Genomic DNA, 24,082 nt, shown 5'->3' with positions numbered 1-24,082 from the left:
GGAGATTACAGTTGAGCATATGACTGGGAAGGTTTCTCTTCTCTGTATCAATAGGAGAAAGTCTTGAAGGTGAATAAACTCAAAAAAAATCTCCAGTGAAGCAGAGGGAGAGCAGTTTTACACATAAAACAGGCCTTGCTCTGTGATTCTCTACCACTACCTTTTGAGCTTTTAGCAGCAGCCAGCTCATGGTTTTGATCTGGTTTAAGTAGGGAGAAAAATAAATTGTCCAAGTATCCTAAGCTTCCCATGTTAGAGGCCCATGAGACAGTCCTCGTGAGGCAAGCACATTGTCAGACTCCAGAACATCACAGAGCTTAATACAGAAAGTGTGAAAGAACAGGTGAAATTATTTATTTATGTAATGAGTAGCAATGCTGAGTACTTAGAGATTCTGCTGCCTTTGCTAAGGGATGAGTTAAAAATAACGATGTCATTAATCTTACAAAGACATGTGAGCGCTTCTTTCCAGAAATAACTGTTAGGCATAAAATTTCAGGCATTAATCAAAGCATGGTGAGGCCTAACCTTCTTTAGGATTCCAAAAAGAAATGTAAAGCAACAGGACTGTAAAGCAACACGAACAAAAGGGGCATTTAACCTTTATTCTAAGTGGGTAACTTTGGGGAAAATATGCTTGGGGACAGGTTACTGAGTAGTGTAGATTTGCACTGATTCAGCTGGTTTTAGCAAAGCTGCAGCAAGTCTTACCCTCTCAGAAGTTGGTCTCTGCTGTCTGAAAGGAACCAGGAAGAAAGAAGGGCACCACCACATGATATCATGAATATGAAAAAAATATAAAAATAAAATATTCAAATAAAATATTCTGCAGGAAGTAGCAAAAGAGACATACCCACAAGGAAAGGAAAAACACAGGATTAAAAAAATGCTTAAGAGGTTCTTTCAGGAAGGAAAACCAGCAGATGCAGCACAAGGGAATGTAAACTCTGCCAAAATACTGAGAATATGGGCAAGATTCAGGGAGAGAATTTAAATACAGAAAGATACTTTTTCAAATAAAGTAGAGATGCAGCACAAGCAAGGATAAATTATATTTGTTTCCCATAGACCAAGTCCAAGAAGAGATTTCCTACAAAGATGAATCATTTTATCTCAGATCCACAGCCTTGTTGATAAATCTCAAAAGTGATTCACCAAGAAAGAGTATTTCCCAGGGAATGAGTTCTAGCCCTTTTTGAGAGCTGCTGAAGGTGTTGCTTAGCGGTCTGGGGATGCAGATAAATTGTCTCTGTCAATTCAAAGCTCATACACAGTTTCCATGAGGGGAAGTTTTATGTCCGCATGTGATTTCCTGAAACAAATCAAACGTTTCTGCAGAGGAACCCATAAAAAGCTGACAATATATTAAGGCTGTTTTCTCTCAAAATAGTTAAATAAAACTTATAGTGCAGGTCCAGCTGGGTTAGAAAAAAAAACAAAATTAAAAAAAAGAAGAAAGGGAAATATGTTATGTCTTAAAAAATCTGACAGAAGAATCCAAACAATGTTAGCGTATGAAACTAAAACCAAAAGCTGTTTCAGTACAATAAACAGCAACGGAAACTGAATATTTACAATTCCACATACAGACGACACATATACCTTGGTTCAGCAGTAAAGTCTGCAAGACATTACTGGGGTGATCCCAGCTGGCATTAAGAGAAAAATACTGGGCTCATCTGTCACTTCCAACAGTGGCACTAACAATCTGTCCAGTATGTTTTCCAAAGGCACTTTGCTCAGCAGGATCAGCTCTGCTAACTCTTTCCATCACAGCTAAAAATGAGCAGAGATCAGAAGGGATAGCCATATGCCAGCTTAATTTTACCCTTCGTGATATGCAGAGAAGAGCTGCCTTTTTCCGTATCTTTAATTGATTTCATGTATTTTATTTGCTACATTTAACACATCAATGAAAGACAACTGGAACCATCACTGAACCACCACCAAACACTGATCTTGGACCATTGTTCTGCCCACCACAGGCATGGCTAACAACTACTCCTAAATCCTCAGTGCCATCACTTGGGAAGCCCATGGGTCCTATATTCCTTCCAAGTGTAATGATGGCACACCTCGTGTGAAAAGAAGACCTGCTGGCTCCAGTGAGGCCAGTTCATAAACAAGAAGCCCAGTTATTCCTTCTGTATACACCAGCCTCCCACGTGTCCTGGAGAACTGGTGTCTTAAAAAGAAAGCTTGCGAGCTGAGTCCTGCTCTGCGTGCTCATCTTTTGGTGCTGAACTCTAACATAGTGTACAGCTCACACTTAACTATCCCTGATAGGCTTCTTCCCAAACCCTTGCAGAGCCCAGAGGGTGAACTTGTAGATTTTAGTCTGGGAGGATTGTGACCCGAGCTTTGCCAGTGCTGGCAGAGCAGCTGCTCAGGCTGTCAGGGAACAGTCAGGAGCCCGGCATCCTCCGGTCACCCCACGGCTGGTCGCTGACGCAGCGTCTGGCTTTGGCACCATCATCTTACAGAGTCATGGGCTTGGCAGGATCCCCTTACACCATTTTAGAATGATGACAGGGATCGCCGATCCCTCCGTCTTCAGGAGATGCCACGATAGACGCCTTCAACCTTCCCCATTATTAACTGCCATCTCCCAAAGGGACAAGCAGCAGGCTGGGCGAGCACACAAGGGCTGGGCTGCAGAGGCCACCAACACGTGGCCTTAAGATGAGACACGGGAGATTCAGATTAGATAGCAGAAAAAAAAAAAAAAATCACTTTTAGGGTGGTCAGGCATTGGGATGGGTTGCTCAAGGAGGTGGTGCAGTCCTTGGAGGTGTTCAAGAGGCGTCTGGACTGGTGCTGGGTGATGTTTAAGGGTTACAGTGCTGGCACGGGGTTGACAGTTGGACTCGAGGATCTTAAAGATCTCTTCCAACCTTGACCATTCTACGACAGCGTCGCCACCGCCAGCATCTCCATCCCTCCACCGCCCTCCCCTTCCCGCCCGCGGCGGCGCGCATCCCCCGCGCGCTCCCGCCGCCGGCCGCGTCCCCACGGCCCCGCACGGTCCCTTCCGCCGCCGCCGCCGCGGTGCGGGCGGAGCGGCCGGCCCGGGAGGCGGGTGGTGTGTCCCGCACGTCATATCAGCCGCCCGCCCGCCATTGGCTGCGCCGCCTCACCCGACCGGAGCCGCGGCCGCCCGGGGCTGGCACGGCGACTCCCGCGCCCGCCGCTCGCCCCGCCCGGCGGGGAGGGGACGGGCGGGGCGGCGGCGCGGAGAGGAGCGGCGGGCCCGGCGCTGCCTGCGGCCGCGGGTAGGTTGGTGGCGGGTAACGTGACATCCGCGGCTCGGGGCTTATAAACCTTCCCCGGGGCGCCGGCCGGTGGCGCGCAGCCGGCAGGGAGGCGGCGGAGCGGCGGCCGGCGCAGCCCCCCCACCCCGAGGTGAGCGGGCGGTGGGACCCGTGCTCCGGATGCCCGGGGGGGCGGAGGCTGCACGGGCCCGGGTGGGGGAGCGATCCCCGTCCCCGCGGGAGACGGTCAGCGCGGGGCCGCGGGCGGGGGTCCGTGTTCTCCCGTTAGCCCCGGGGCTGTGCCGGTGGGTCCGGTCACCCCGCATCCCCCGGCGCCTCGGGAGCCCTGTCGGTGCTGGAGGAGGCGGCGATGTGTGTCAGCGCAGACAGAGGCGCCGGCCTGACCCGTTGCTGGGGGCTTTACTAGCGTGTGCCTGTGCGTGTGTTTCAGGACTCCGGAGAAGCCAATGCCCAGGCTGGAGAGCTGCGCCTGGAGCTGTTCCTGCGCTGCTAGAGGAAGGCACAGGACCCAGCTGGGGGACACAGCGGCGGGGCTGGCCGCCAAGGTGGGCGAGATGCTGAGCTCCTCCGTGTCGAGCCCCTCGCTGGCGCTGGTGGGTCGCGGCGCTCGCAGCCCCAGCACCTCCAGCGCCACCAGCAGCACCAGCAGCACCTTGAACTGGAGTCAGCACCTGGTGCAGAGGAGCGTGGTGCTCTTCGTCGTGGGTACTTTCATGGCCCTGGTGCTGAACTTGCTGCAGATCCAGCGGAATGTGACTTTGTTCCCTGACGAAGTGATTTCCACTCTCTTCTCCTCCGCCTGGTGGGTGCCCCCGTGCTGCGGCACAGCCGCAGGTGAGTCGCTGACCTCCACGAGTGATGTTTGTTCGTTTCCCCATCCTCTCGTGCAGGAGGAGAGGCGATGGGGCTGAGTGCGTGACCCGTGCGCGTGGGAGGCCAGCACGTCCATCACACAGCGAGTGATGCGAACTCGGGCTTCTGGAAGGGTGCGCGCCCAGCTTTATCCACGCGCGAGAGCTGCCCGCGCGTTTCCGCGTGTCCGAGGGCTATGTTTGAGCCGGTGCGCTGGGAATGGGGGTAAAGCGGCGGGTTTTGTTTCCCGGGCCGGAAGTGCGGCGGTGACCGCGGGCTTCCCTCGGGCTTCCCTCGGGCTTCCCTCGGGCTTCCCGCGTGTCCCCGGTGCCCGCGAGCCCCGCGCGGGGTTCCCGCGCTGCCCCCGCCTCGCGCCGCCGGGGGGGCGTGCCGGCCCCGCCCCCCGCCGCCCATTGGCTGCCGCCGAACTGGTGAGTGGCGGGCGGCGCGCGCCATTGGCTGCGGCCGCGACTGGCCACGGGCTGGGCCACAACAAGGAAGTCACGTGCGGCGGCGCGCGCGGGCCCGGCACCGGCCCGGGGCCCGGCACCGGCCTGGGGCCCACCCCTGTCACCTCACCTGCCTGACCTCCGTCACCGGCCCGGGGCCTGGCACCGGCCTGGCCCCCACTCCTGTCACCGGCCAGCCCCCTGCCCAGTGCCCCTTGCCCACTGGCCCTGTCAGCTGCCTTCTTGCTGCCCCTTGCACCTCTCGCCCGTCTGTCCCCTGTCACCTGCCTGCCTGCAGCCCCTGCCCGCTGCCTCTGTCCGCTGCCCCTGTCACCTGCCTGGCCCCTGCCCGCTGCCCCCCCCCACCCCTTCCCGCTGCTGGGCAAATACTACAGACGATGCAAGTCACAGTGTGGTTGTCACAGCAGCTGGCACATAGCCAGTGCTTTATCATTCATGACTCCCCCAATCCGTGTCTAGACAAAACAAGGCTTTGGTGAATGGTTGAGGAATTTAAAAGGAGTTAAATTTTAGGAAATAAACGCACTGTAATAATTTTTAATTTACATTGAAAATACTGTAAACAACTCCTGCATGTTTTTGTTTGATGCAGTTGTGTGATGTCTGTTTGTATCACACAGTGAAGGGGGCATTAATGATAAACCATAAACCTGAATGAATAATGAACTGTGTAGTAAAAAGGATGGCCTGGGATATTCTCCAATGAGAGTTTTTATAGACCTGTCATAGTTGGATTAAACTTTGGAATTTAGCTGTTATCATAAGGCAAAAGTCCTGGTAGCTGGCAACAGAATAATGAGGCTTTTTCAGAACACAGCTGTCTTGGAATAGTATGTCCTGTAGCCTTCTTAACATAGAATTTATTACTCTTAGGAGTTTAAGAAAAAAAAAAACGAACTAAAAAGGGCAGGAAAGGAAATGTATAAACACAGAAGTTACACACAGTAAAAGCAGCATGTCTGACCCTGGAGCTGCTGACAACGCGTGGAGTTGCAAGTCTTAAAAGAATGAAACTCATCTGGTGTTTGTGCTGGCAGCTGGGCTAACACTAGCCTATGTTTTTCTTCTGCCAATTTCCAAACTGATAAGGTTCAAAAAATGCTATATGAAGATAAAGTCTTTGTCTGCTTAATAGTATGAGTAGTTATTTTTCCCTGATACAAATAGACTGGTGGCAGGTGCTTGTTTAACTTCAGCTCTGCTTCTGTTTGGTATTAAAATTTATCTGACATGGACAGGAGCACTGGGCTGACTTACAGCCCAGCAGAAGGGGAGAAAGCAACTCTGCCAAGGAACTTTTAAGTCGAGGCAAATATTTAATTGAGACCTGATTCACAGCTGATGAATCATGTTCATAAAACTGTCAGCCCTGCACGTGAGCAATGAACCCATATTCCACTCCTCCCAAAGCTTTTATTATGCTTTGCTTTTATTGGTACAAGCATTTGCTCAGGATGGCAAATGACAAATCTCTTTGGACAAAAGGAGCTTCAAGTCAGATACCTTAACAGTGCAATATATATCTCTGCTTTAAAGGTTCAAAGAGAATACTGCTGGTTAGAGTGGGGTTTTTACTTCTCTAAAGTAGAAAAGGTGGGTAGTAATTGTCTTTTCTTCATCAGTCTGACAGTAGTGTGATGAGCACCTTGCTGTTTCTCAAGCACTTACGTGCCAAGCTAATATTCAGTGATACTGGAGTAATCACTGCCTGACAGCTGGTACAAGTGGTGTTCCTTCTCTTGCAGCTGTGGTTGGCCTGCTGTACCCCTGCATCGACAGCCACCTTGGGGAGCCCCACAAGTTCAAGCGGGAGTGGGCCAGCGTCATGCGCTGCATCGCGGTGTTCGTGGGCATCAACCACGCCAGTGCTGTATCCTTGAGCTAGTGTTTGCTCCATGGGCTTACTCTGTGCTCATGAAACTCTCTGCCACTCAGGTCTGGGAGAATTGTGAAGGTAAGGGTGGTGCTTCTGGCAGAGAGGTTCTGTGAGACCTGCTGTACGCTGCAGGGGTTACTGTGAGATGTGTAACACGGCTCACTTGAAGTGTCACGGGAGGGAAGAGGGATCGACATCGCAGTATGTCTTGTTTAACTGCAAATGTAACAGTGTAAGTTGTGTTATTTTAATCTGTATCTTGTCTACATCTGAAAGTTAACACAAGTGACTAGTGATGTACTAGTGAGAAGCACAAAATAAGAGTGTTCTTTGTGTTGAGATGTGGTGGTTTGAGCAGAAAACCTAAGTCAGCTGGCTTACCCAGGTTACTTGAAACAAAATTCCTCAAAGTTAAATATTTTAAAATGTAGCGTATTGTCTAGATGTTCAGTGTGACAAAAATTGATGTTAACTTTGCAGAGTCAACAGGAGCTATGATTGCTTGACAGGTCTGAAAACCAAATCCTAAATGTATTTAAAGACAGAGAATTGTGCTCACTTCCAGTTTGAGTTCTCCCCTGTTCAGTTTCAGCAGCAGCATGACTGCAGATTTAAAAAGGATTGTCCTTAACGTCTTTTTCCAGAAACTAGACTTTGCAAACAACGTCCAGCTGTCCCTGACTCTGGCAGCCTTATCACTGGGGCTTTGGTGGACATTTGATCGTTCAAGAAGTGGTCTCGGACTTGGAATTACAATAGCCTTTGTAGCAACTCTGATAACCCAGTTCCTTGTATATAATGGTGTTTATCAGTAAGTTATGCTTCCAAAATACTATTTCAATTCTCCTGTCTTAACTAAAAACATGGGTGCACATGAACTGGAATTTAGTTGTTAACGTATTTGGCACGTTCTTATAAGGAAGTTATGTTTGTCTAAGGTAGTGGTCCAGTTGTTCCAAATGCCCAGGCTGAGAACTGGGGGTGGAAGGTGGAGAGCAGATGCATTGGGATGTGTGTTGAAATGGTAGGAGCTCAGACAACTGAACTTCTACTGGATCTCAGCAGAGTGAATTTCTAAACTTTACTGGCTAGGACATGGGGATTTAGAAACTTAAGAAGTTTACAGACTTAATTTGGTCTCCCAATTTCCTTCTCCTCTGTTGCTGCTTTTTTGTTTCAGCCCAGGGAGAGAACTCTGTAGCATCTGGTTAACAGTATGTAAGATGATGAAAGTTACTTGTCTCTAATTTATCTCCTTTTCTTTACTAGGTATACATCCCCAGATTTCCTTTACATCCGTTCTTGGCTTCCATGTATATTTTTCTCAGGAGGTGTGACTGTAGGAAACATAGGACGCCAGCTGGCTATGGTAATTACTGCATAATTAGTAGTTTCCTTAACAATCCAAATCCCTTCCATTGTTGTTAGTCCAAGAATAAACTATGCCTTGAAGGGTGTGACTCACAAACTGACAGAGTTAAATAGATGTATTCCTAAGAGCTGAGCTGTAAGCAGACAACCTGTGTTGCCAGTAGAGTGGGTATTGTCTTAGTAAGTGTTGGATTATCTTTTGTATTTAACTTTTTCCAGCAGCAGCCTAAATAAGACTGGAATCACTACATTGCTCCTGCTCCATCAGTGTTTATAATTAACATCTAGGGTAGCTGGAGAACTGAGACACTGATGGGCTTTCTCTAATTACTCATGCACAAAAGTATATATAGGGAAATGTCCCTATATAGCATCAAATTCCACTGCTCCAAAATCAAATATTCTCTTGCTGGTCACTTAAGACATGGTTCAAGTATCACTCCATACGTGGGATAATATAAATTGCTGTCTTGTTTGCTAGGTTCTTAAGGAATTATTTCCTGGTGGCACACTGAAGAGTAAACCTGGCTGTGTGTTTGCACATCAGCCTAAGGCTTAGTTGTGAAAAGCGTTCTGACACTGATGCATAGTAATAATTAATATTGTGTTGATTTAACTTCTGTCTTCTTTGCTATGTGAGTCCTGTATCCTGGAAAACATCCTTCAGGTATTTAACTTTCCTAAGGCTGCTGTGGTTTAGGTGTCTTCAATTTTTACTGAAGGAAGGGCATTTGAGGTTCTTTAAACACAAGTTCTCTACTCCCCCTTCAAATCCCACTGGTGCATACAATCTGCATTTGGGTTTATTTAGGACTACGTGTATGAGGGAAGGAGAAGGTATAATTTCTCTTTTTAAATTTGCCACTCACATCAAACAAAAAACATACATTAACTTAATTCTACTGAAGCTTTGCTACTGCAGCAGAATCTCAAAATAAAATTACAGTTGGTTTTGTGCTACAGTTCTGTATTTCACACAGTGCTTCCAGTTGCTCTGCTGGTCCTGTTAGAAAGCAAAGGAAGGGAGCCTTAGACTAGAAAGAGCTAAAATGAATTTAGTCACATAGAACTTTTTTCCTTTGATATCTTTTCACCTGGCATCTCACCTGAATGTAGTTAAAATCAGCCTGGATTCTGCCTGCAGCTTCCCTGTCAATCTTGTCATCTTCCTTACAAAGAAAGGGGGAAGTTGGCAAGGCAGAGCTTTTTTATTCTGATTATTTAGAGGTGTCTTCTCATGTGTTTTACATTGCCATTACTTAGTCAGGAAAAGCTTGGAGAGGTGCAACATTTTCATAGGAACACTTCTGCAAGTCATTGTGCAGCATTCCATGCTGGAAATCCAAAGTAAGAGTCTATAATTCAGTCAACCACATCTTTCTTCCGTAGAGGTAACTCAAAAGTACTGGTCTGTTTTGTCAGCCATTGTGGATGTGTCAGGAAGATGGAATGCAGCATTTTTTTAACCCATACTTGGATAAAACAGTTATTTCTGTAGCTATATTGTGCTGCAGTCCCTGAGCTATTTGCTGCATGTGACAGCTGCAGACCAAACAATAGATACTTTCTGGGCTTGTCCAGAGCAGAAGGTGGCACCTGTGGAAGTAAGTGCAGTAAAGTTGCTTTGCTTCTTCCTCAGCCCCTGTCTAGCTTTTGCAGTTAGAAATTAAAAGTGAAATGAAAAGTGTCCCTGAGACATCTCCCATTGTGATAAATGTTAGCTGGGAGATGCTTGCTGCTTTCCAGTTGCTGGATTTCAAGGGAGCTCCCATGTACTAACAAAGTGCAGTGTGACCTTTCAGCAAGCCTGCTGTTAGCAGAGACTTTGGGGTTTTGCTTGGCTTGTTGGGCTTTTTTTGCTACCAGCTTGAGGATGAAATCCAATGTTTTCTCTTAGTAGGTTTTATAGCAAAAGAAGAGGCAAAGGTTCTGCTGCTGCCACCATCAATTCTTTTCTGCTCATTATGACACCTAGAGTTGCTCAGTCAGTGCTCACCAGCTGGGTTAAGTGGATGGCAACACTTCATTTTGAGTTGTAACCATCATTCTCAGCATCTGACAAATTAGGGTGGTATTCAGAACTTTGGCTTCACAAATACCTATTGTGTATTAGTGCTAGAGACTGGACTGAGAATGCATTCAGTACTTGAAAATTTGTTTGCATTTTGACCCTAGAAAGAGAACGTTACAAGGTTTGTTTCAAAAAAAAGTTGGTGAAATTTCTTACAGTGACATACTACAGGATTCCATACTAGAAAAGGGACTTAGGAGGAAATGAGTAAGTCTCTGATACCAGGCTTTGACTGGAAAATAAGGTAACTTGTGGTTAAAGGCAGTTTGAAAAAGGGCTGTTAAAACTGAATTAATGTCCGTTAAGTGAAGCACTGTGTACCTTCTGCTAAGAAATAAACTGAGATAGAGAGGGAAGATAACAGAGTCTTATAAAAACTAGTGCAGTTGGCAGATGGATGTTTCAGATGCACTGATTGAGGCAACAAACACCCGTAGTGATTTGGTTTTTTTGTCCACAGTTAGGGAGCACGTCCTTGTTAAGCTTTTATAAGAAGCCATGCTCGCTGGGTCATTGTCAGCCTAACTGGAGTTAGTTGACTATTTAATAATTGAAAATACTAAAACCTAACATGTGTTTGATGTTTTTTATCCATAGGGTATTCCAGAGAAACCACACAATGACTAAGCCTTTGAAGAACACCCAGTGCCAGTGTGAAAGCAACATTATGAAGATGTGTTCCTTTTTAAAACTGAAGATTATTTAGAAGAAATAATCTCTTTGTGGGCTCACTGCACAAATGACTTGTGGGGAAAAAAAATATTAATCCACTCTTAGAATAGCCAAGTGAAATTAACTGCTTATCCTGAAATCTTACCCTGATTTACCGCATAAGCATTTGCGTATGGCTGTTCTCTGGAAGAGTTTAACACCCAGTGCATACAACTGTTCAGGCTAAGTGGCAGTTTTCCAAGTATTAGATTCCACTGTAAGTTATTGAATCAGCTGCCGTGTTTTAAAGCCTTGAAACTGAAATTTAATTACAAGCTCTTGTATCAGTGCCCAAAGGAAGTAGATCGATGGTGCTTAACAATGATGAAGTATGGTTTAATAGGAATAGTATTTATCCAAATCTTTAAAAAATAGGGTTATTTAAAAATAAGAGTGATCGAAACAGATTAAAGGCATTGCACTAATGCTTTTAGGAGACTTATGAAGGAATCATGCCCTTACTTGTAATGCTGCATTAAGTTTCTGTCTTTGATGGTGGAGAGCGTTTGAGGGATGAGAGATTGGAAGCCTTAGTTTGGAATTTCTAAATTACTTCAGTACGAGAAGTGAACACTGGAGACAATCTTGTTCAGACGTGAACCTTTATCAATAGATTCCAACTGGAAATTTCATTACTCCTGAGGCTTGCAGTTAGATTTGCAAGAATCAAGTTCTGGCCACAATTCAGTAAGAAATCTAAGTGTGTGTGACTACCCCTGCTTAATATTAGACACCTGCTTCAGTGTCTCACCAAAGGACATCTTTAAGTGTCTCAGATGTCTGGTGTCACTGAAAAAACATGCATTGCATGTCATTGCTTGGCCATCAAATATGTGCCCCCAACTTCTTTGATTTGTTATTTCCTCGTAGAGCTGCCCTTTCAATCAGGGTTTGGACTGAAATGATTAGAAACAGAATTGGGCCTAAAATGGGATTTAAACCGTATGTGAAGAAAGCGAAGAGCTTGTTTTCTCAGTTCAGTTTCTGAAAGAGATCACTACTTGTTTTTACACAACCCTATAGAACTTGCAATCTGTGATTGCCTTCTTAAAAACAAAAAGTGCTTATGTCACTGCATTAAACATTTGGTGTTTCCTAATACATAGTTCTGGTGAGCACAACATATTCATTTGATAGCTTAGACCACAGGAGACCTAAATAGCAAGTATTAGGTCTTAAAAGTTGAAGTGCAATGTACAGTAAGTCTGAGCCTCAAGTTCTCTTCAATATCGATCATTTCTTATGAGAGATTAAAGAGAAAAGGGTTCTGAGTTCATTTCAATGCTGCATGGAGTCAAATGGAGCAATAATTTATTTAACTAGTAAAGCTAGTTTTGTTGTATCTTACATTGAACCCAAATTTTTAGAAATACTCCAATTTTGTGGTTATGGTGTACTTGTAAACTTTTATGGATTTGCCTTTTTGTATTATGCAATTTTTTTTTTTTTTTGGTTGTGTTCTTTTACTATATTACATGGCTTCAGTTATGGTTAGAGGCATCAGTTAAAGGTTGAACCATCAAAACAGATGTTGAGGCCAGGTCATGGTTCTGGCTGTTTTCACTCTTCTAAAGGAGTGCTAGCAAAAAAAGTTTAGCACGAAGTCTATACTACAGAGCAGACCCCAATTCTAACCTTGCTTTGGTGTAAATCAAGAGTAATTTCATTGGTATAAGATCCTTCCTCAGATGTTCAAAACCTAAATAATCAAATTTTATAGAACTACTTGGAGAGGTCAGGGTGGGTTCAGCTCAGCTGTTTAAGAAGCTGCTGCCTTGCTGGAGATGCAGCTTTGTAACCATCTTGAAACCCATTTCACAATGTTAGGAAACCAGATGTAAGTAAAGTTGACAGTGATCTCTATGGATATTTGATAGAGAAGTATTTAAGATTTATTTGTAAAGACTGAAACTAAATCTGTACCTGTTAGAAATAATGCAGCCAAAAATGTAAGTCAAAAGTTCATTTTTTGCCAATACTATCTTAACCAAAGTGATTTAAGTTTGGAAGAGGTGGGGAGGGGAGTGAAGAAAATTTGCACTATTCTGAATTTGAACACTTAAATTCTCATTCTTACTGATAAGTTTTCACCGGTGTGTTTGGTTTTACACTTTTTTTACTATTAAAGTTTTAAGATCAAACCATGTTTGCCTTGGATGCTCTGTGCTCACATTATGCAGAAATCTTTCTTGAAAAGGACAGTTGTTATGGTTGCATAACAAATATTCAGTCATGCATATGCAGTGGTTTAAAAAAAAAAAAAAAAAAATTCCTAAACTGAACTTGGCAAGATCAGCTTCAGCCTGGGTTGTACAGTTGAAGAAAAACAGCCTTGCTATTGTACCAGGAAAGAAACATAAGTGTGTTGTGGTTTTGTGGCTTTCAGTACAGAATCTTCCTGCCATTGTCTTCCAAAATGCTGAAATCCATAATCTGAAACAAAATATGTAGGGGGCAGAGTAAACATGAAAATTCCTGTTGTGGTTTGGTTGTCTGCAGCAGTGATTACTAAAGTCTGAAGCATCTTGAAGAGTGCAAGCTAAGAATGAGCTGATCAGGCTAAGCAACTCTAATAGCAGCTTGCAAATTTAGACTAAAAGTCTTCAATTTTACTGCACTTAAGTCTCTGGTTTGGACTCCTAGAAGTTGCTGCATTTTCAGTGGAAACAAGAGAATGACTTTTTTGGTCAATTTTCTGTTGGCTTATCTGAAGAAAGCTTCATTAGGAACCTCTTAAGTACTTCAGTTTAAATAGCCCAGGTTTGTTTAAGTTCAGTGTAGCTGCTGACGAGGTCAGTGTTAACAGCTCCAATCTGATGGCCCACATTCTCCAGGTACATTGATTTCCCTGAAACTCCACTCAAATTTTGTGAAAAGGAATTAAATATATATATATTTTTATGTGCATATGTATAGAAAAGGTTGTGGGACACAGCCTGGTCTTGGAGAACTAAAGCATGAGGGTCTCCTTTTGAGCCAGGAACAGGTGTACAAAGTTTATAAAGGAAAAAAACCAAAATATTCTTCCCACCAAGTGGGATGATTTGATGTGCATATTCCTGCAGACCCATTCTGTGGCTTGTGCAGCCTTTGGCTTTAATCATGGGGATTTGCAGGTGCTAAATTAGCCACAGGAGGGCCCATAGTCTGTTCTCTGAATGCAGCAGGAACATATTGAGATGAATAATGAAATTAGGTCTCAATTGCCTTTACTGCACATCAGAGTAGCTCCAAAATTCATGAGAACAAAGCACTACATGCTGGACTAATTGAGCAAAGCATATATGTGAGAGCTTATTGGGGGGTCCTGTCTTGGAAACAGGTGAGAGGTGGGGATGACAGTGGGTTCTTTCACTAAAAGGCCAAGAAAGGCACCTATAGATAGATAATGGTGATTTCTCTGGGCAATGAAGTACCACAGGGGTTCCCCCATACACAATTTGGAGTCATCTCCCTGCATTTAAATCCTTACATTGTGCAGTGATAATGTTCTGCCTTCATAGGCTGCAAATGGGGACAGATGAATTGCATATTCAATAAAGCCACAGTCCTTGTGCCTGTCTGTGTGATAAGAGAGTCTGTAGATTGTGATGATGCTTCTGACCTGCTCTGGCTAACTTTCAAACACAGAATTCAAAGTACATATGATAATTCTTATAAATAATGAATTGCTACCCAGATCACATTAAAGGTTAGAGCTTTACTGAGTTTTACTCTGTGAAATTTTTTGTCCAGCTGCAAATCATGTTTTCCCTATTCCATTAAGTCTTCTTTGTGTGTTAAGTAGCTAGAGCGCTATTATATTGTTTTATTAAATACCAGAAAAGTGCTACAGAGATTTACATAAAGTTACTGTGTTTTATGAGAATTAAAACATCTACAAATCAGCAGAAATTAAACACAGCTACATCATTTTCTCCCAGCTGGGATGGGGCTCCCTGTGGCAACCAGGTGCGTGTCCCTTGGGTATCCCTGCCATGGTTTGGGGCTGGGAAGGGGAGGCCAACTCCTGTAGCTGCTGGTACGTCTCTTACTCATATGAATGCACAGGGAGTTCATCCTTTTCAAGATAGCTTAGAGTAGGAGCCAAAAAATTAAAATAAGTTAACCTGGACTCACAAGTGAGTCAAGATCCCATCCAGTAAGGGCCTGTGACAGAAAGGCTCACTGAGATGCTCCTGGAGAAATGATACTTGTTCACATGTGACCATGGAGTTCTTCAATACAGAAGGTCTGGTGGGTGTTCTGGCTGCATTTTGAGTTGCATGATACTGGAGAGCTCACAGAATCATGAAATGGTTTGGGGTGGGACCTTAAAGACCATTTGGTTCTAGCCCCCTCCCTGCCATGGAGGTCTTACCTAGCCCAGGTTGCTCCTAGCCCCATCCAGCCTGGCCTTGAATACTGCCAGGGATGGGGCATTCACAGCTTTTCTGAGCAACCTGTGCTAGGTAAGACCACCAAGCACCAAGTCTGGGTCCACTTGCTACCACCTTGACGTGTTGGTTTGATTCTGACCTTTGAAGAGTGGTCCAAGTTGTCTGACAGTGCAGTGCTTCACCTCTTTGAAAACCTAAACCACTCTTTTTTATAAAAATGAAATGAGAAATTTCGATTTCCAAACGTTCTTTCTGGTTGTTTTTAATGTTGCAGAAATGTATAAGAATTTGTTGGTTTAGAAATTATCTTTTGTTTTGATAAATCAGCATTTTTTGGCCAGAAAAAAGGTTTTTTTAAAAAAATCTGGTCACTTTCAGTAAGTATCACCTTGCTTATGCACCACCCTCATCAATCTTTTATTTTCTGGCCCTGGGTAATCACTTTCTTCTTCCTTCATGCCCTTTGTTAGTTAAACGGCCTCCTCTAGGCTTTATACTGGCTTCATCACCTTTTAGACCTCATCTTACTCTCTGCCCCCGCAATGGGAGCTTGAAAGGCAACAGACACCTGTTCTGGATCTGTAGTCTGCACGCTGCACTGTCTGGACCTTTTCGTTCTCAGACATTACTGAGAGCTTGTTCAAGGATATTTTTTTCCTGTTTTCTTGCCTGTTTCTGTCAGAAACTCTTTTTAGAATAAAAAGTCAGCCTGCTGGAAGGACCAGCATCCCCCATCTCAGCACCTGGGGGAGCAAGCAAGGAGCTGTGTTGTTGTGCAGAATCTCTGCCTTGTCCTGACAATTGTGTTTGGGAAGACGAACTGAAGTTTTGTGTTTCAAGCAACCAAAACAACCCAAACAAACCCCAAGTTTTTCTCACCAGTTCTGCTGTGGCTCAGAAGAGCAGCTTTGCAGTGCCAGCTGTGTCACTGTTACATGGTCCTGGAGACTTCTGGGGTTTCAAACAGCAGCCCCTGGGGATGGGATACCTCAGGCTGTGTGTTAACTCTGGATCCTACAAGCCATCACTCAGATTTTAATACCAGCACCTCTCGTGCTGCTGCTGTGTTACAAAAAAGCAGCTGCTGTTGAGTTTAATGCTAGGTATCATTTGAACAGATGTCATCCAAAAGCAAGAGAAGTTGTCTGTGATCCCTGATCACTCCTGGTGTGTCGCTGACAGACCAGGCTGGAGGGTCCTTCTTGGAGGGGTCTGTGCTGCTGAGCTCTTGCACCAGGACCCTGTAGCACAGAGCGTGGCACTGTGTGGAGCTGTGCTGGGGGGATGAGCAATCGGCACTGATTTCTCCAGGAAATCTGCTGCTCCAGGGCTGGTGGAAGAGGTGACACGTGCTAATGGAGGAAGAAGGTGCAACAGATCCCCACCAGCATCGATCAACCCCACTCCAAATTTTGCCCTGCAAGGATCAGACAGCATAGTCCAGAAATCTCTGGAGGTGCAGAGCTTGGGCTAAGGAAACATCCCCAGGAATACCTACCCTACTGACTTACCCAGCACTAGCAAAATAAACAGGGCAAAATCAAAACTCCAGGGGTTCTTTTGTGCACCAGAGACCTTGTCCAGACAAGCAGAGATGATTCATTTCCATGCAGAGCTCTGCAGCAGTGAAATTCTTTGCAACCTCTTGCTTAAAGGTTTTTCCTTGCTTGGCTGAAGCACACAGACACTGTGGTCAGTGATGGCCCAGAAAGGATTCAAACACAGGCGACCTGAGGTGTAGCACAGGTGAAGTCAGTGGGACTGGAGATGTGCTGAGCATCACGAGCAGCTCCAGGTCTGGAGTTGTGCTCCCAGCCACAGCAGAACAGCAGAGACTGTCACTGCTAAGGGCTGGAGCTCGGACATGAATAATCCTACTACCAAACCTCCCACAAGTCACCTTCCAAGCACCTTGCTTAGGGCTATTTTGCAACAGTTGAATAAGAGTGAATAAAAACATCAGCAAAAGAGGCACACTGAGTAGTAAGCAACTGAGTTATCAGCTCAGTGGAAGAAGACAGTAATGGTGTCTAACAGCATAACCAGTCCTGATGTGTTTACTCAGAATTTTAGCAATTTTTTTGTCTTTTCATGCAAAGAAAACACCTGGTATCCCCAGGGCAAATCCTAGTGTCATTGTTTAGCTTTTACTTCATCTTTACTCCCACAGCTTATGGTGCTGCTGGGATGAGAATCCTACCAGGGTATGAATGAGTCTGTACCGAACACAGATTGAAGGTACGACCTGGGGACTCATGATTCCCTTGGTGGAACTCAGTTGCAAAGAATAAACATTCCCATAATTGTAGACACCCCAGGGTATTCCAGGCATCCCTATGGGCTGGTGGATTTGGCACAGGAGACACAAATTGGCCGCTGAAGACCACAGAGAAGATGTGGTACATCTCAGAATCATAGAACTGATGCCTTGAAGCAGCTACCTGAAAACAGAGGCTACACGAGTTTAAGAGAATAAAGGTGGGTATTTATTTGAAGGGCCTTCAAAGGTACACCTTGGGAGTCAAAAGCCTCCAAGGGACTCCACCCAAGATGGACCCCAGGTCATGGGTTTTTCACACTTTTAAAAGTTTGGCCCATTTGCATATCAGGGTTAATTCTCTGATTATAATTTCAGATAATGATGTAATTACCCCAAGTTGGCTCCCCCTGTCCAGAGGCTCAGTTTACATATTTCAAGGCCTGGGACAGCAAGGTGTCCTTGAGTTCAGGCCAAGAGAGGGTTTGTTACATCTAATCAAAATGAGAGAACAGTAGCTAACAGGCTGTATGAAGTTTCAGAGTTACATACTAACCAGTACAGGATCTGAAAAATGTAAAAGCTAAAACCTAAGGCATCAGAATCACTTACACTGGGAAAACATTTAAGGTCATCAAGTCCCGCTGGTAACCCAGCACTGCCAAGTCCATCACTGAAATCATGTCTCTAAGTGCCACATCTACACATCTCTTAAAGACCTCCAGGGATGGTGACTCCACCACTGCCCTGGGCAGCCTGTTCCAGTGCTTGACAACCCTTAAGGAGAAGAAATTTTTCCTAATATCCAATCTGAACTTCCCCCGGCACAACTTGAGGCTGTTTCCTCTCATCCCAAACCAAATCAACAGGAGGCTCCAGGTTTGAACCCCACCTTCAATGTCCACTAATGTGTGAACCAAAGACATCCATCAGTGCTTAAGATGAGAAAAGCCAGGGGGTCGGGGTTTTTCTCAACAATCAGATGCTGGAAGTAGACCATGAAGACAGCAATGCACAGTTACCTCAGCAGAATCACGCCCACAACTCACTGTCATGGAAAGGACCATTCTCCTGGAAGGTGCATCCAGGTGATGAAAGTCTGAATGCAAACTTATGAGGTCGATAGAACCAGTAGCCTCACACAGGAGCTGGTGAATAAGTCTTTCCCATCAGATCTGCAGTGGGATTTGGGGAAAGAACAGCTGCATTTGTCTGCCGGCTCCTTGGGCATGTTCCACCTGCTTAATTGAAGGCAGGTCCGAGTGAGCCATCTGTTGACCTGGTTGAGGAATCAGAGCTTCCCACTAATTTAAAGATATTCTTAACAGGTTATTAAAGGCCTAGAAGGAAAGGAGAGATGGATAAAAAACAACAGTAAGAAGCTTTGCCTTAGAGGCACAGGTAATATCTGTAACAGCTGCTACACCCTATGCCTAAGCTAATTGTTAAATGAATCACCCTGGCAAAAGAAGCATTAATAAAGGGAAGCGAAGACTGAACATCTGGAAAATAATATGAAAGGGAAGAATTTTCATATTTTGGAACTCCTTGCTGTGTGGGAACTGCTTGGGGAGACAGCTCTAATTGCTTGTCTGAGAGAATGAAAAGCAAATCTATTCCCAGCCTGAAATCAGCACAGTCATTGTGTATTCCTCTCTGCTCTCCTGTCCCAATACCACAACTGTTACAGGGGGCCCTGACCTGCAAATATCAAGACAAACTCTTCATCTTCTCCTCTTTGCCCAGAAAGCAGTGCTGGTCCACAAAGGCAGTGGTGTGCACCAGCCTCCTCAGGACCTGGGTCCAAGCTCAGAAGCTGTTTTGAGCAGCCAAGTGCAAGACAAACCATCAAAATAAGGTTATTCTGGTGGCACCTCTGTCTCAGGGCTGTTGGGTGGTTACCAGGACTCATTTGATAAGCCAGCTCTCTGCCTGAGGCTGTCATGGCAATGGCTGTGGGGTAGGAGGGGAGAACACCAGGCCTTCTGCTGCCTGTTCCTGCTGTGCCTTGCAACACTTTGCTGGATACAGGGAGCTAAAGACATGGCCAAGTTTCTCCCTCTACAGAAAAAGGACATGGCCAACACAGAGCAGAGTCCTCTGTGCAAGCCCCCGGAGATGCCTTGTCCAGCACAACAAGGAGCTCTGCAAAAAGAGCCCACACCACAGTCTGAGCCAGACCCTTTTCATGATTTGACACTAGAAACTGGGCTGGATGAAACTCTGGAACGTTCCTGGGCCTCATTCAGCTTTGGTAAGGAGAATCAAACCAGGATACCATGGATCTCTCTGATAGGAGGATGCTGGGATTTTAGCATATACCTGGAAAACAGATTTGCTGCAATACCTGTGCTCTGAGTCTGACTGGGATTAGCTTTTCTGCTCACCATTTCCTTGCAGAAGCAGCTCATGATTCTTCCACCTTCCCTCCATTTGGTCTTCTTGCTCTTCTGCCATTCTGCATTTTCTCCATCTCTCGTCTTGGAGAAGAATCTCCTTCACTTAACACCTCAAACAGCACTGTACAGCCAGATCTCCATCCAGCAGAGTACCTGGCAGCCCAGGTTTCTGCCCAAATGGGTCCTGGGCAGCAACTTCCCAGGGCACATGTCCAGCAGGACACAGTGGGTCTGTAACGGGGGCATGCTGAGGGCAGGGGAGAGAAGCAGCACTGAACCAGGGCCCTGCAGCAAGACAGGGTCACAGCTCTCTCATTTCAGCAGGACCGTAAAAGTCTGATCCAGTCTTCTAAACAGAGCTTAAAAGCAATTCAACCACCCTCCAAACACAACACTGCTCCCAGCCCAAGCTTGCAAGGCACTGCCAGAGGCATGTGAAGCCCTTCTGAGGGCTTTAATTTCCACCTGCAAAAGGGATAGGAGAGTTTTTCGATATTTTACATTTGCACTGGTGTAGGTGAAATGCCAACCTGAGCACAGGCAGAACTTTTATGTGGGACCCCACTTGTAAGGTCCCCAGCACCACCTGGCATGCCCCAGATCCCACCCCTCTGGTGCCACTGAAGGAAGAACCTTTGACAGCTGTCTCTTGACTGGCTGAACACAAAACTTCCTGTAACTGGTTATTCCGATCTGCTTCTTCCTGATGTTCTTCTGGAGTAGCTGTGCGTGGGAATCAATTTCGCAGGCAGGAGACCTGACACGGGGATGTGCCACCAGCCCAGTGGCAGCGGGTGGCATGGCACTGTGGCATGGCCCTCACGAGGGCTGTCCAGTGACACGGAGCAGAGGAGGCTCAGTGGGTGCCAGGGCCAGGGATGAAGAGGGACAGCACCCCGGGCACCCGCGGGTGCAGGGAGAGGAATGCCACTGAGGCACGGACAGGGAAGAGGCTGAAGCCAAGGAGGGGGTGTGGGGGGGCTGGGGCCAGGCAGGCGCATTCCCAAACATCCACGCAAGGATCCTAAAGCATAATTATGAAATTTTAAAAAACAACTTGACGTTATAATTATAACGGCTCCTGGAGGAGCCGCGTAATTGAATTCTAGGGTGTCTCGTTCTCATTGCAGGCACTAACAAGAGAATGGCTCAGCTTCCCTTGCAGCCTTCCCGGAGCCCTGCAAAGCTCGGGAGACACCCAACAATTCAATTATTGTTTCCCTCTGGAAAGCAGATCATTTTAGACACGCGGCCAGCTCTAATTACAAAGGAGAGGGGGGAAAATTTCTTGTGTCCAAAATTATTTGACTCATTAAAAGGATTTACTTTCCGCCAGGCCTAAGGAGTTGAAGCTCTGGTGGAAGGATGGAAGGCAGAGAGAAGCAGCGGCTCTGGCAGGAAATAGAGGGACCCCTACCCTGAAGCAGCATCCCCAGGAGCCGGTACTCGGGGCTGAGCCCCTCCAGGTCCCCCTTTCCCAGGGAAAGCTGTTTTCCGTGCGGAAGGAAGCCGGGGCTGCAGCCAGGGGTGGTCAGAGGCAGGCAGAGTTCATGGCAGACCACGAGGCTTCGCACCAGCAGCATGTGAGGAGAACAGCTCCCTCGCAGGGGTTTGGCAGGAGCAAGACCGGGGCTGGGGCTGGGGAGCTTCCCTCCTCCCTGCTCTCCTCGGCAATGAAAACATGAGGTCTTTTACTCAAAAGCTTCATTATGGTGTTGTGGGGGCTTTTTTTCCTCAGATTACTTTTAAGTGCTCTTTTGTGGCAAAAGAGAATTTTACGTAGGGGAGGTCCCTTTTCCAATTACCATTAATTAACTCATCTGTAATAGATTTTTTTATAGCCCTCCATTTCCTATGGCAGGGAGAAGGCAAAAGGCAGGAGGCTGACCTGCTGCTCTACCCCCGGATGGACCAGGGCCAATCCAACCTTACCAAGACAACACTTTAGAAGGGATTTTTTCCATTTTTGTTTCATTTTTTATAATTAAAATAATGCCTTCATGGGTTTTACAGGGACAATGCTACTGCCCAGTGTGGACAGCTTGGGTGAGAAGAAAGGGATTCTGGGCACAAGGCTCCCAGAACCATTCCATGCTCTCATACCCAAATCCACACTTTCCCTCCTCTCCAGTGCAATGAAATGAATTCCAGCGTAATGTTTATGGTTAATTTGAAATCTAGCACTTGTTAGCTAATCCTGTTAGTAGCTTGCAAAAACAAGGGATCCCTTGTATAATCAGTAATTATAACAGGCGTTTTATGTTAAATTATATCTAATAAGCAAGACAAAAAGAGGGATGTGTTCTCAGATGAAGCTTTCCTCATCCAAAAAGAAATTAAAATAAAAAGAGGCAAAAAAGTCTTCTCCATAAGGAAATTATACACCTAGAGGGAAAATTAGAAAACATTAAGCAGTGGGATGTCACAGTGCGTTTGGCATGTCGCAGCACAGTGCCGGGGGTGGGAATTCAGAGTGGTTTCTCTTCCCATGGCAGGACCTGACCCAGCCGGCCGCCATCGAGGGCTGAGGAGCTGCGGGGTCGCGGGGCTGGGGACGCCGAGGACAGGAGGAGGAGGAGGAGGAGAAGGAGGAAGAGGAGGAAGACCGTGTGTGCCCCAGGGCAGAGTGGTGCCGCCGCTGGGCCCGGCTGCCCGGCTCCGCATGGACGGGGCGGGCGGTGAGCCCCGGTCCCTGCGCACCGCTCCGCACCGGCCCGCACTACCCCGCACCGCCCCGCACCGCTCCGCACCGCTCCGCACCGCTCCGAACCGCACTACTCCGCACCGCCCCGCACTACTCCGCACCGCTCCGAACCGCACTACTCCGCACCTCCCCGCACCGCCCCCCACCGCCCCGCACCGCTCCGCACCGCCCCGCACCTCCCCGCACCGCCCCCCACCGCCCCGCGCCGCCCCGCACCGCCCCGCGCCTGTGCGGGGCAGCAGCAGCGCACTGCGAGGGCGGCGCCGCCCGCGCGGCTCTGCGCGGGTTTCCCGCGGTATCGGGCGGAGCAAAGGAAACCGCGGCGAGAGTGGGAGAATCCCGGTGAGAAGTGGCGCCCCTTCCCCTCCGCCAAAAAAAGAAAAAAAAAAAAAAAAAAAAGAACATTGGAAGAAAAATAGAAATTAAAAATAAAATTTTAACATTAAAAAAAAGGAAGCCACTCCCGCTGCGGAGAAAAGATGTTTGTGCCCTGAGGAAGCAGCCGCGCTGTGGCCGCGGGTGCGCACCCTCAGCTCTGCGCTGGGGCTCCGCGGGGCCTGCGGGCTCCTGTCCGCGGGGATCCCGTGACAAAGACCCTTTTGTCTGACTGTAGGACCCCCGGCCCCGAGTTCCGTGGTTTATTGGTTGTAATGCCTGATGGAAATAAAAGAAGGTAAAAGAAGGTAGAAGAAAAAAGAAAGGTAAAATAAAATAAAAATAAAAATAAATAAAAAAATAAAATAAAATAAAATAAAATCCCCGGGGCAGGCTGGAGGGCTTCGTTCTCTGCAACTTTTTCCCGTTTTAAAATCACACTTTCATTAAACCATCCCCTAAAATGTGACAATGTTTAACTACCTGAGTTATTGTAAATACGTTTAATCAAATAGACTCTTGAGGAAATCTCCCTCCATAAACACGCAATCTTGTCCTTTAAACATGTGTATAATCAGAAAATCTAATTAAAAGCTAATCGGAGGGCCGGGTTGGGTTAATTCTGCGCGGGGGCGGGCGTGCTGCGCGGCGGCCCCGGCCGCGGTGTCTCCGCTCGGCTTTTCCATCCGAGATGGCAGATCCTGCCCGGATTCCAAACACCGTGTGTCAGGACGAGAAGCAAATGTTGTTTTAGCAGGAAAGTAGTAATAACAAAGCCATTTATGCAAGCACATTAGAGCGGTCGGAATCCTGCCTCTTAGTTAAAATTTTTGAGCCAGAAAATTAAAAACAAATATTTAACTTCGCAATTTGCACCCCCCGGCTGCCGCCGCCGCGAAACTTTCCGCATGCATATGGATGAACCCGGCCCCGCGCTCGCCCGGCCGCGGGAGATGGTTTAATGCGCCTTTAAATAAATTAATAGAAGTTTTGGGGCGATGCCGGGGCGAGGCGCGGAGGGGCCGCGTGTGCGCAGCCCAGCGCGGGGGGAGGCTGTGTTGGGGGTGGCGAGTCCCGGTATCACCGCGGCCACCGGCGCGGAGAGGGGCGGAAACTCCGCGGTTCCCACGGCCCGGGAGGAGCCCCCGCGCTGCTTCCGCAGCCGCGCAGAGAGCCCGGAGAGAGACTCCTTCGGGAATGTGTGCGGTGAGCAGGGACCGAGCCCACCGCGCAGGGCTGCGGAGCGCGGAGGAAGGACGTGGGGTTGGCGCTGAATTCCAGAGGGGCTGAGGGGGAATGAGGGAAGGGAAGGGAAGGGAAGGGAAGGGAAGGGAAGGGAAGGGAA

At 46.9% G+C, this 24,082-nt stretch overlaps 1 protein-coding gene and 1 long non-coding RNA gene across 3 annotated transcripts in view; both read left to right on the top strand.

Moving 5' to 3' along the window:
• The first annotated feature begins 3,228 nt into the window (after positions 1-3,228).
• On the top strand, positions 3,229-12,767 carry INSIG1 (insulin induced gene 1). 2 transcript variants are annotated; one of them, XM_042043527.1, is made up of 6 exons: positions 3,229-3,272; positions 3,703-4,106; positions 6,340-6,464; positions 7,115-7,281; positions 7,740-7,839; positions 10,510-12,767. In XM_042043527.1, exons 2-6 carry the CDS (start codon positions 3,719-3,721, stop codon positions 10,537-10,539), a joined length of 810 nt encoding a protein of 269 aa, XP_041899461.1. In that variant the 5' UTR covers positions 3,229-3,272; positions 3,703-3,718; the 3' UTR covers positions 10,540-12,767. The 2 variants fall into 2 exon arrangements, with proteins under 2 accessions (XP_041899461.1, XP_041899460.1); XM_042043526.1 differs by having other exon boundaries at positions 3,266-3,402.
• Positions 12,768-23,621: 10,854 nt separating this feature from the next.
• LOC121671657 overlaps positions 23,622-24,082 on the top strand; it is a 2,825-nt gene continuing 2,364 nt past the window's right edge. Inside the window, exon 1 of the long non-coding RNA XR_006018568.1 lies at positions 23,622-23,943. This is a non-coding gene — a long non-coding RNA (uncharacterized LOC121671657). The remainder of the gene's footprint in view (positions 23,944-24,082) is intronic.

The sequence above is a fragment of the Corvus kubaryi genome, unplaced genomic scaffold (genome assembly GCF_017639235.1).
Source record: "Corvus kubaryi isolate FWS band 111438036 unplaced genomic scaffold, C.kubaryi_AGA036_p1.0 37398, whole genome shotgun sequence".
NCBI classification, from domain to species: Eukaryota; Metazoa; Chordata; class Aves; order Passeriformes; family Corvidae; genus Corvus; species Corvus kubaryi.
Note: the sequence above shows the minus strand (reverse complement) of the source record. Positions and strands in the feature narration are given on the sequence as shown.